Source organism: Caretta caretta, chromosome 10, assembly GCF_965140235.1.
Source record: "Caretta caretta isolate rCarCar2 chromosome 10, rCarCar1.hap1, whole genome shotgun sequence".
Classification (NCBI taxonomy): Eukaryota; Metazoa; Chordata; order Testudines; family Cheloniidae; genus Caretta; species Caretta caretta.
The window spans coordinates 39,946,214-39,958,513 of record NC_134215.1 but is presented as its reverse complement, the minus strand read 5'-3'; the positions used below and the strand labels follow the sequence as shown (position 1 = coordinate 39,958,513).

The following is a 12,300-nucleotide window of genomic DNA, read 5'->3' as shown; positions in this document are numbered from 1 at the left end:
GCTCTGGTGATCGAAGTAGACCCGGTTAGAATGATATGCCCCCTTCCCCGTCCATGGAAGATGTGGGGTTTTCAGTAAAAAAAAGTTCTTCTGAAATGTCGCCGTCATGCTCCACACTGAGGTGACCATGGCTGCAGGGAACCCAGCCCATAGAGAAGAATGAGGAACACAAACTACATCTCCTTTGAGGCAGCATTTCAGAAACAAAACCATTTCAGTTTTCAGGGTTGTTTTCTTTAAAGAACAAAGTTTCCCCACAGCAAGCAGCTGTTTCTCTCTCGCACACACACACAGTTGAAAACCCACTGAAAAACACTTGAAGGAACATTTGCAGCCAGTCCTACTGTGAAACCTTGTGCTGTCCGTGGCTTAATGGACAATGATTAGGTCCCATCTACACTAAATCATGGAAACCTGCTTGTGTCTGGCTTTGCTTTCCTTGTGGTTTGGGATTGCTGTTGTGGGGTGCAGAAGAGCGTAACAATGCCCCCAGCCATGCACCAAATGGCCACACTAACCATGGCAAGAGAAGGTCATATACAAGGGCCCTGATACGTCTCTTCCCACTGTTCTCTGCCCTTCCCCCCTCCATTACCTCCATCACCCTTGTGCTCACACTTGCTTTCACGGGAGACCAAAAACAGAACAGGCACTCTCCAAGCAGTAGGAAAGAGGCATATTATTTATTATTCCCACCTCACCATTCCAAGGGGGTTTAAACTCACTGTACTCTACAACTACTAGCTCAGCTCACTCCCAATCTGACCTGCCCACCTCTCATAGAATAAGAACAGAGGCCAAGGAATTATTAGTTTAAAAAAAATAGGGCAGGGGGAGCAGGAAGATAGACACCTCCTGTTTGCCAGAAAAGTGGAGGCAAGGACATGAGCAGAGTATGAGAAGCCAGAGGGACACGCAGCATAGAGGATCCACACAAAACAGAGAGATCGCTCTGCCGTCTTGCTGTGAAAGCATCGAGGGCACATTTCCAATTTTACAAAGCTACAGTACCTGCAGTCTATTTATCAGCAACTAGGACTAAAAACTATAGAAAAGACGTGAACAATATATTTAAAAAGTTATTCTTTTTCTTTAAAGGCATGAAGACATATTCCTTCATAAATGCTTCATCAGAATCTCTTTAGTGCTGGGCTCTTCTGTGGAATGGCTGTCTCTGCATGAAAAAGAAAAGTTACCCTGACACAAAGGCAACCTGAAAAAACCTGCCACTACCTGGTGTGTTGAAGGGGATCCAGGTGAGACTCCAATGCAGGCTCTTGAGGGGTGGTGGGAAGGAAGATGGTGGTGCCTTCTGAAATGCAGAGTAGGTCATTCTGGTTAGGGGCAGATCCAGCTTCTTCCTCTCAGTTTGGCTAGCACCCCGCAATACTGTAGCTCCCCTTCTCTCTCCCATTCAAGCCCCCACCTCCTCTCAGCAGGGACTCAAATGTTCCAAACTGCATGGTGGAAGGGCAATTGGGATAAAAATTTGGAGACCACCAAACTCATTTCACTTGTGAGCCCAGCAGGATTTGAATCGGAAAGATTCCTAAGGGGGACCTTTGAGCTGCTTCAGGTTTCCCAGAAGCATGGGGGGCAAAGACTTGGCTTCGGGTGGCTTTAAAGCTCAGTCTCTGGGCAAGATTATCAGGCAGCCCGTCCCCCTTAGCTCCAAGCTGCCCTAAGGAAACAGCCCTGGTCTCAAAGGCAGGCAGGCAGGCAATCGGGCGCAGCCATGCTCTAGGGCTCCGCAGAGTCAAGGTCGCTGCTATGGGGTGGTGGGACACACAAGAAGGAGAGAGGAGGCAGTGAGCAGAGCTGGAACACTTCCCAGAGAAAGGGGAGGGCTCTTCTGTGGAGGTCAGGGCTTGGCAGGGCGAGACTGGGTCCCGTTGGCTGTGGGGTCGGAGAGCACAGTCTTTCGGCAGGCCAAGAGTGATGGGTTGTTGAGGAGGGTGTAGGCCAGGCCCCACCGGGCTCTCGTCTGCTTGGACTTGGATGCCTTCAGCAGCCCCTTCACAGGCTGCATCAGCTGGATCCCTGCAAAGGAGGAAACCTCAGCATCACTCCCTCCTCCTGTCTGCCTACAGGGCGGGCTCACCATGTCTCTGGGTGAAGGGGGATTGTTCTCCCTGCCCTGCACGTGCCCCTGCACAAAGATGGAAGGAGGAGAGGAACCCACAGCCTGGCAGTGCAGAGCCAGGAAGGAATCTGCACTGATACCCCATATCACCAGGCTGCCAGTCAACCATGTCACACCGCGGAGAGGAAGAGGACATGCAGCTCTGAGGAGAAAGCATTATGCAGGGCATGAGACAGTGCATGAGCATCCCCCACCAGGGGGAGCAAGTGGGGCATTTCTACTGACACTGCCCTTGGCAGTTGAATTCTGCACCCTCCTTTGTTCATGGCACCTCCTGCTCCTTTGGTGAAAGGGTGAAACCACTCCCCAGCCCTCCCTTAGAAGGACAACCAATGCGTAGACCCAGCCTATGAATGAGACCAGAAATTTTCAACATGAGCTCCTTGCACTATCAGCACCGAGCATGGGAGTCTGTCCACAGACGCTCCCCCTGGCACCAGGAAATTCTGCTTCTCTTGGCTAGCAGTTCTTTAGCATTCACTTAAAGCTGGGAAGTGGGGAGGAAGCAAGATCTCACCTTCTTCCACATCAGTGGGTTTGAGTCCTGTCTGCCCCTCTGGGCCAGGTACTTGGAGAAGCAAGAAGCAAAAGGCTTTCATCACAGGGTGTGATTGGCTGACCTCAATTTTCAAGTAATGACAGTAAGTGCGGTAGCCTAGAGGGAACACAGGCCATGTATCATAGAATCATAGAATATTAGGGTTGGAAGGGACCTCAGGAGGTCATCTAGTCCAACCCCCTGCTCAAAGCAGAACCAATCCCCAATTTTTGCCCCAGATCCCTAAATGGCCCCCTCAAGGATTGAACTCACAACCCTGGGTTTAGCAGGCCCATGCTCAAACCACTGAGCTATCCCTCCCTCATATATCAGAGCGTGTAGCAGAGTCCAGAGCGTGTGCACGCTCATACAGGTACACACACACACACACGGAGGAGGGCAGAATTCAGGGTTGCATCTATTTGGTTTTTTCCTCCTCCACAGACGAATGGACTGCAGGGGGGCGGGCAAATCTCAATTTGAGCTACTGCTCTGTAAATCCAGAGCATTTCTGGAGTCGCTCCAGATTCACACCAATGCAATCAGATATTAGAACCTGGGCTGTGGGCTTCACCCCCTAGGCCTCAGCAGCTTTGGGTGTCAAGAGAAGTCAAGTTTCACCAGAAACAGCCAGGGGGGACAGGGAAACCTACAACATTTAAAGGAAACAGGTTTTCAATAGCAGATAATCGTGCAGTAGTGTTTGGGAAGCCAGATTCACCCCCACAGAACCCCAGGCAGGCAATGCCAAGCTGCCCAGGCCCTGTTTCCCATTTAAATATGGCAGGATGGCTAGCTAGGTTACTCCGTTCCCAGGTTCCATGTCCAGGGACAGTCCAGGAGTTAGATCCCTGCATCAGATGTGATGCACAGGATCCTTAGGTTAGCCTCAGACAGACATTCCTTGTCAATGACCCGGATCCTGCCAGAGTCATATTCCCCAGGAGCACCCCACTGGCTTTACAACATTGGGCCCAGGGGAGGACATGCCCACCATGCGTAATGCCAGAACATGGAGGGAGCAGTGTATGTTGGCTCCAGGAGGGGGCTCTCGTGTCCTTTACCTGGATCGAAGGCCTCGACGCCCCGATTCAGCAGGCTGAGGTCCAGCTGGCAGAAATGGACAGCATTGTAAAGTGCAGAAATGAACATTCTCCAGACCCCGGCCAGGACCCCCACCAGGACGTTGATGGGGAAGAGCAGATAGGTCACGATGCAGAGGGCTCGCCTGGGGCAACGAGGCAGAGATGAAACAATAGGGCCAGGAGGCCAAGGAGCCCACCCCACCATGACAAAGAGCCACTTGCTGCAGTAGTGATGCCCAGCGTTAGTCCAGCATACAGCCTGCTAACCCTCCCCAAACTTTCCACACTGCCAGGCTGCTCAGGGAAGCTGAAGGAGGCTGGCAGTGGAGTTTCTGCAGCCCCTTTGGTCCTCTGGGCATCTCAGAGGACTTTACTGACCCTCCTGTCAGTGACCACACAGACAAACACAGCAGCTTTTAGGAGGCTAGCAAGAGCTCACAGGCATGCTGGGAAGTTAGACCTGGTTTCAGGGAGGGAAGGGTTGTTGGCCACTGCGCTCGGGTAATGTCCTGGGCTCACTGCATGAGCTCTCAGGCCTGTGTTCTGCAGGGGACCAGACCAGACAATCAATGGTCCCTTCTCGCCCTAACATCTCGGGAAAAGATAAAATCCCCATTTGTTCTTTACTGGAAAGGCAAGACCTTGGAGTGGTGATCACACAGGCCTAGGGATCCTGAGACTTGGTTTGAGGTCCATCCACTGGCTCCACCTCAGCAGTTGCCATCCCCTCTGACAGGGTGTTGGGAAGCTTCACCAGTGTTGGAGATGTGGGGGTCCTTGGATGGACGGCACTGCCTCATGGGCTCACAGCGAGACCAGGAAAGCTCTCAAGCCTTGTGGTGAACACAAGGTAAGGCATGCTTGGGGGAACTGGAAGCTCAGATGCAGCTCCGGCATTTCATACAGTTCAGCCCTGTGTCACCCGGCATACAGGTTTGTTCAAAACCACGTGCACCAAACCCAAACTAGGTGCCCTACAGCCCCTGGGACCAGAGACAAAACAGTGTGCATGTTTAGCTACTCAACACCCCTTCACCTGTTGGTCAGCTCCTTCTGCAGGTGGTGTTTCTCTAGGAAGTAGAAATGAGCAAGCAAGTTCTGCATGACCACAGCAAGCACCAGCGTCAGCCAGAACGGCCTGGGCGGGGGAGAAGACAAGGAAGGGGCAGATTCCAGTCAGTGGGTTTGCCTGACAGTTCTTCATAGAGCAGATGATCTGAATGTTTGGGCCAGATTATGGCATGGCCTGGAGGGGCCAAATGGGGGGCAGGAGAGGTACAAGAGCCCAGCACATGTGCTCAGGGGCTAGACAATTTGCAGCCCCTATGATTATGAGAGCACAGAAATTGCCACTTGCCAGCGTCCTCTGGGGAACAAGGGTGAGTGAATTACAGCTCCCTCACAGTGGCATTGGCCTGCCCTTGGGAAGGCAACAATGCTGCTACCCCTTAGGAGCTCCTGGGGGCAGGGCAGCCCTGATCCTCAGAGCTTCACAGTACAGTCTGGCCCTTGCTGACTTGTCTGCCCAGTATTATTCCATAGTACCTGCCACTGGAGGGTGAATCAGTGCTTAGAGCTAGGGGAACCCCAAACCATATTTTGATGGTTTGCCATGATGGCCCTGATTTGGCAGAGAATGTGGATGGGGAGGAGAAGGAAGAGAAAGACCACCAGGCCATTAAAAGCATCCATAAATATCAGGGTCAATGCGGCCAGTGTTAGGCCCAATCCAAGCCCCAGGATCAGAGCAGCCCTGAAAAACAGACTTTGGGAAGCTTCAGATCTGGAGCCCTGCTTCCAAGGTCAGGCCAGTCTCTCAGCAGCCTCTGCATGGGGTCCCCAAAACACACAATCAGTCATGGCTGTGTGAGAATTGTAGCCCATTCCTTCAGCAATGCTGGGCACTGGACAAGTCAGTCTCATGGGTGCTCAATGCCTCCTGCACAAGGAGGGAGCTATGCAGGGTAATAATCAGGATGGTGGAATAATCTTTCATTTAGCTTGGAGTCCTTGCCTGCAGCTGGAAGATGGAGCTCTAGGATTGCCACCTGTCTGAAATCCATGGGACAACCCCAGCTTCGCCAGAGCTGATCCTATTGTGCAGAAGGGCAATTGAAGAGCCCCAAATATACCTTCCCATTCCCCCATGGCATTGTATTAGGATGCAGAACCGCAGTGATTTGTGGATGGAACATCCTGACATGATGCAGCTGGACTGTTAAGTTTGTTTCTTCAAGGACAGCTAGTTAGTTTGTCTTTATCACTTGCCCACCTGAGGTAATTTTGTGGCTTGACTGAGTATCCCATTCCTTATCTCCTTAGCCCAGAGCTCCCCAGTGCCTCCTGCTGGGTCTGAAAAGCACTTACCACATGTTCTCCAGGATTTTAAACAGATGCATATTTGTGCCTGACTGGAGTGGAATGACCACTAGGAAGGTGAAGCCCACGGTGCAGACAAAGAAAATCACTTGCTGGGTGAGGAGACCTTTGAGAGACAGAGCATCAGCCACAGTGGAAGAGGTAAAAAATTGCCAGGAGAAGGGTGGAGGAATCACTATCAGTCTCTAGTAAGTGGGCGCACAGCCACGGAGGGTGTTAAAACAGACATTTCCTCTAACCCTATTTACTCCCTCATTTATGTTCCTCAGAGCTGCACCATCTTTCCAAGCCCCCCCTCCTTTACACACTACATATCTAGACTGGGGTTATTTCCAAGGAGCCTAAGTGATTTAGGCACTCTGTTTCCATTAAATCTAATAATTGAAAATCTAAATAATTGAAAATCAATGGGAACTGGCCCCTAAATCACCTACATGCTTTTGAAAGTCCCACCCTATGCACCTAACTCCTTTACACTGCTTTAAAAATAAAAACCCTCAACCTAATTCCATTGACAATCTGTTACTTCCCCTCCCACCTATGTATTAACTTACTAGGTCTACTCTGTCATGTTCACACTCACACACAATTCATTATTGGATTTAATTGGGGGTCAGCATTTTCTTACCATGTGGCTCATTAGTCACATAGAGAAGAGCCAGCTCTGGGGTCTGGAACTGTGATTTCTAATAACAATCACACCAACACCAGCAGGGTCCACAGGACCAACGATTCATTAACCTGATCTAAGAGGTAAGCAGCGGGATACCGTACATCACACTGCTAATTCATTCAGCTCACCAATGTAAGGACATTAAAACTAGGAGTTCAGAAAAGCATCATATTCCCAACATCAGGATATGTGACTCGTGTGTGTTCTTTCAGGTTCCCGAAGGCAATCTGCCCCAGCCCCCGCGCAGATCGCGATGGCTACAGGCCTGCCACTTCACTACTAGGGAAAGTGCAGCTTGACAGCCCTGCAGACTGAAATCCACCACTTATCTACCAGTCAGATGTGGAAGAGGCTGGGCAAGCGTCCCCTCCCACTTCTGCAACACATCCCATCTGACTTAGAAGGTTACTTTTGCGTGGTGGGAAGGGAGCTCAGGCTCCATGGCCAATGCAGCCCTTGGTCTCACTGCTGAAATGGCCAAAAAGGTCAATTAGTGCCTGTCCATTATGGTCAACCTTTGTTCTTGTTCCATTTATCAAAGGTTAATAGGGGTTTAGTATAGTGTTACTAAGGGTATGTCTACACTACGAAATTAGGTCGATTTTATGGAAGTCGATTTTTAGAAATTGATTTTATACAGTCGATTGCGTATGTCCACACTAAGCGCATTAAGTCGGCGGACTGCGTTCTCACTACCATGGCTAGCATCAACTTACGGAGCAGTGCAGTGTGGGTAGCTATCCCACAGTTCCCGCAGTCTCCGCCGCCCATTGGAATTCTGGGTTAAGTTCCCAATGCCTGATGGGTCAAAAACATTGTCGCGGGTGGTTTTGGGTAGATGTCGTCAGTCGCCCCTCCCTCCGTGAAAGCAACGGCAGACAATCGTTTCGCCTTTTTTCCATAGGCACCATACCACGGCGAGCATGCAGCCTGCTCAGCTCAGCGACACTGCCGCTGTTGTGTCTTGGGTGCTGCTGTCAGCAGATGGTGCAGTACGACTGCTAACCATCATCATCCACCGCTTCTGCTGCAACTCTGCTCTCCTGCAGCTCGGGGGATCCGTTCTGGTCCTCCTGGGTGCTGCTAACCGTCGTCATCCACTGCTTCCGCTGCAACTCTGCTCTCCTGCAGCTCGGGGGATCTGCTCTGGTCCTCCTGGGTGCTGCTAACCGTCGTCATCCACTGCTTCCGCTGCAACTCTGCTCTCCTGCAGACGCCATACCACGGCAAGCATGGAGCCCGCTCAGCTCACCGTCACCGCTGCTGTTGTAAGCACTGTAAACACCTTGTGCATTATCCTGGAGTATATGCAGAACCAGGCTAAGAGACGCCACCACGAGGAGGATTTTGATGAGGACATGGACACAGATGTTCCTGAAAGCACAGGCTGTGGCAATTGGCACATCATGGTGGCAGAGGGGCTGGTTGATACAGTGGAACGCTGATTCTGGGCCAGGCAAACAAGCACAGAGTGGTGGGACCGCAGTGTCACAGGTATGGGATGATTCACAGTGGCTGTGAAACTTTCGCATGCATAAGGCCACTTTCCTGGAACTCTGTGAGTTGCTTTCCCCAACCCTGAAGTGCAGGAATACCAAGATGAGAGCTGCCCTGACAGTTGAGAAGTGAGTGGCAATAGCCCTGTGGAAGCTTGCAATGCCTGACTGCTACCAGTCAGTCGGGAATCAATTTGGAGTGGGCAAGCCTACTGTGGGGGCTGCTGTGATCCAAGTAGCAAGGACGTTCTGTTATCAAGGGTAGTGACTCTGGGAAATGTGCAGATCATAGTGCAATGGGTTCCCTAACTGTGGTGGGGCGATAGACGGAACGCATATCCCCATCTTGGCACCGGACCACTTTGCCAACCAGTACATAAACCACAGTACATAAACCGCAAGGGGTACTTCTCAATGGTGGTGCAAGCACTGGTGGATCACAAGGGACATTTCACCGACATCAACGTGGGATGGCTGGGAAAGGTGCATGATGCTCGCATATTTAGGAACTCCAGGCTGTTCGAGCAGCTGCGAGAAGGGACTTACTTCCCAGAACACAAAATTACCATTGGGGATGTTGAAATGCCAATAGTTATCCTTGGGGACACAGCCTACCCCTTGCTCTCATGGCTTATGAAGCCTTACACAGGCAGCCTGGACAGTAGTAAGGAACAGTTCAACTACAGGCTGAGCAAGTGCAGAATGGTGGTAGAATGTGCCTTTGGACATTTAAAAGCTCGCTGGTGCTGTTTGCTGACTAGGTCAGACCTCAGTGCAACCAACATTCCCATTGTTATTGCTGCTTGCTGTGTGCTCCATAATATCTGTGAGAGTAAGGGGGAGACGTTTATGGTGGGGTGGGAGGTTGAGACAAATCGCCTGGCATCCAGGTTTGAGCAGCCAGACAGCAGGGCGATTAAAAAAGCACAGCTAGGCACGCTATGCATCAGAGAGGCTTTGAAAACCAGTTTCACGACTGGCCAGGCTATGGTGTGACCGTTGTGTGTGTTTCTCCTTGATGCAAATCCACCCCCCTTGGTTGATTTTAATTCCCTGTAACCATACCACACCCTCTCCCCCCTTCGAAATAAAGTAACTATTGTTTTGAAACCATGCATTCTTACTTTATTAATTAAAAAAAAGTGAGATAACTGACAAGGTAGCCTGGGTGGGGTGGGGTGGGGGAGGAGGGAAGGACAAGGCCACATTGCTTTTTGTAACCACACTACAAATCAAACTGTTTGAATGACAACCATCTGTTGCTTGGGCCATCCTCTAGAGTGCAGTGGCTGGGTGCCCAGAGCCTCCCATCCCTTGTGTTCTTGGGCATCTGGGTGTGGAGGATATGGAACTTGGGGAGGAGGTCCGGTGGTTGTACAATGGATGCAGCGGGGGTCTGTGCTCCTGTTGGCTTTCCTGCAGCTCCACCAGATGCTTCATCATGTCTGTGTGCTCCCCCATTAGCCTCAGCATCGCCTCCTTCCTCCGCTCCTTGTGCTCCTGCCTCTGCTCTTCGCGCTCACTTAATGCTTTCCTGGCGTCTAACACTGAATGCCTCCATGCATTCAGCTGTGCCCTATCAGTGAGGGAGGACTGCATGAGCTCGGAAAACATGTCATCACGAGTGTGGTTTTTTTGCCTTCTAATCTGTGATAACTTCAGGGATGGAGATGATGCGGGAGCATAGAAACATTTGCACCTGGGGGGGGGGGAGATAAAAAGGGAGAGTAAAATTTAAGATGATACATTTCTGAGAACAAAAGGGATACTCTTTCACATTGAATCAAGCAATTCACAGCAGACAGCACATGTGCTTTAGGTACAAGGTCACATTTTGCCTTTTATATTGGGCGCCTGCTGGTATGGTGAGACACCACACACAGCTGGGCAATAGAATTCAGTTTCCAGGCAGCCATGGTAAGGCACAGGGTATGCAGGGTTGGCTTCTTACGCATAACGTGGGAATGGTTTCAAACTGCAGTGCCATCCTTTCCCATAGCAAGCAATGGGTTGGGTTTCACATTTAAAAGGAGGGGCTGCAGTTTTTGGGCAGCACACACCTCCCCCATCCACCGCGTGGCTATTCTCTGGGATGATCCCTTCACCCCTTCCACCGCTACAAGGCAAAACAGCCCAGCATGAACAGGATCCTTTTACTGTTCCCTTACAAAAATTCCCCTATTTCAACCAGGTGACCATGAATGATATCACTCTCCTGAGGCTAACACAGAAAGATATAGACCACATGTTGCTTGAATGCGACCAAAACCCAGGACCATTTGCTGCCACACTTTGTGCTGCAATGATTCCAGAATACTTGCTAGTGGCTTGCTGTGGTAAAGTGTTCTACCATGGAGGACGAAATAAGGCAGCCCTCCCCAGAAACCTCCTGCAAAGGCTTTCAGAGTACCTCCAGGAGAGCTTCATGGAGATGTCCCTGGAGGATTCCCCCTCCATCCCCAGACATGTGAACAGACTTTTCCAGTAGCTGTACTGGCCGCGAATGCATCCCAATTCTTCAGGGCAAATCAAACATTAAACACTATTGCTTTTAAACCCTGTACTGTAGTTACAAATGTGCACTCACCAGAGCTGCCTCCTCTGGCTTCAGGGTCGGAGATCCTGCCTTCGGAGGGTATTGGGTCCAGGGTGATGAAAAGGTCCTGGCTGCCAGTGAAAACAGATTCACTGCTCGCCTGCTCCACATTCTCCTCCTCCTCTTCCTCATCAACAAAATCCTCCTCCCTGTTGCATGAGACTCCCCCCTTGCAGGTGTCCACGGACAGTGGTGGGGTAGTGGTACGGTCCCCCCCTAGAATGCCATGCAGCTGATCATAGAAGTGGCATGTATGGGACTCTGACCCGGAGAGCCTGTTTGCCTTCTTTGTCTTTTGGTAGGCTTGCCTGAACTCCTTAACTTTCATGTGGCATTGCTGTGTGTCCCTGTTGTATCCTCTCTCCATCATGCCCCGTGAGATTTTGGCAAATATATTTGCATTTCTTCTTTTTGCTCAGAGTTCTGCCTGCACAGATGCTTCTCCGCATACAGTGATCAGATCCAGTGTCTCCCTTTCGGTCCATGCTGGAGCTTGTTTGCGATTCTGGGGGGACTGCATGGTCACCTGTGCTGCTGAGTTTGCTATGCTGACCAAACAGGAAATGAAATTCAAAAGTTCCCGGGGCTTTTCCTGTGTACCTGGCTAGTACATCGGAGTTCAAAGTGCTGTCCAGAGTGGTCACATTGGAGCATTCTGGGATAGCTCCCGGAGGCCAATACCATCAATTTGCGTCTGCACTACCCCAAATTTGATGCAGCAAGGACGATTTTAGCGCTACTCCCCTCGCTGGGGAGGAGTACAGAAGTCAATTTTAAGAGCTCTTTAAGTCGGCGGAACGGGGTTGGTTGTGTGAATGCATCCATTTTTAAATCGACCTAATGCAGCTAAATTCCACCTAACCCCGTAGTGTAGACCAGGGCAAAGTCTGTTGGATTTGCCAAGGGGTCAATAGATTGCTCATAACCATGTGTAGCTTCTTCTGATAGGCTTAATGCCATCTATAAATATACCCTACTTATGTCTGGAACATGCTCATGACATCTATTAACCAGGGCTGCTCAAAAGATTTTCCATCAGAGGGGTAACCAGGCCTACTAAATAAGATTGGAGGGCATTTTAAACAAAGGATTAGTCTTCCACAGAAGATTCCACTTTTACTGACAAACTGAACTATTTCCACTTCCGTATCCTGGTGTGGTGCTTCCTGAGTGCTGCAGTTGGTGTCAATCCTGGCAGTTGCATTAACTGTGAGTGGAGCTCTGCCAATTGACACCAGCTGAGGAATTGAGCTTATGTATCTCAACTATGCCTGAGCATTTACCTAGAGCCTGTGAAAATTCGACTCTTCCCTCCAAAGCCCCAGCCCATGACACCATCTCTTAGGCCTAAGGACCAACAGAGTGTTTGGTTCCTCTTTGAGGAGGAGTT

At 50.5% G+C, this 12,300-nt stretch overlaps 1 protein-coding gene and 2 long non-coding RNA genes across 5 annotated transcripts in view; 1 reads left to right on the top strand and 2 right to left on the bottom strand.

Annotated features, from left to right (window-relative positions):
- Window positions 1-664: 664 nt before the first annotated feature.
- STRA6 (signaling receptor and transporter of retinol STRA6) overlaps window positions 665-12,300 on the bottom strand; it is a 54,024-nt gene continuing 42,388 nt past the window's right edge. For all 3 annotated transcript variants that reach the window (XM_048867601.2, XM_048867598.2, XM_075132917.1), the window contains 5 exons: window positions 6,134-6,251; window positions 4,803-4,904; window positions 3,746-3,909; window positions 2,661-2,798; window positions 665-2,040 (listed from right to left, as the gene is read on the bottom strand). In XM_048867601.2, coding sequence (XP_048723558.1) covers window positions 1,862-2,040; window positions 2,661-2,798; window positions 3,746-3,909; window positions 4,803-4,904; window positions 6,134-6,251 — 701 coding nt within the window. In that variant the 3' untranslated portion in view covers window positions 665-1,861. The remainder of the gene's footprint in view (window positions 2,041-2,660; window positions 2,799-3,745; window positions 3,910-4,802; window positions 4,905-6,133; window positions 6,252-12,300) is intronic.
- On the top strand, window positions 6,203-9,427 carry LOC142073356 (uncharacterized). Its single transcript, XR_012670186.1, has 2 exons — window positions 6,203-6,286; window positions 7,723-9,427. It is a non-coding gene; the product is annotated as an uncharacterized LOC142073356 (long non-coding RNA).
- LOC142073355 (uncharacterized) lies at window positions 9,414-12,296 on the bottom strand. The gene is made up of 2 exons (XR_012670185.1): window positions 10,902-12,296; window positions 9,414-10,013 (listed from the first exon to the last, which is right to left on the bottom strand). It is a non-coding gene; the product is annotated as an uncharacterized LOC142073355 (long non-coding RNA).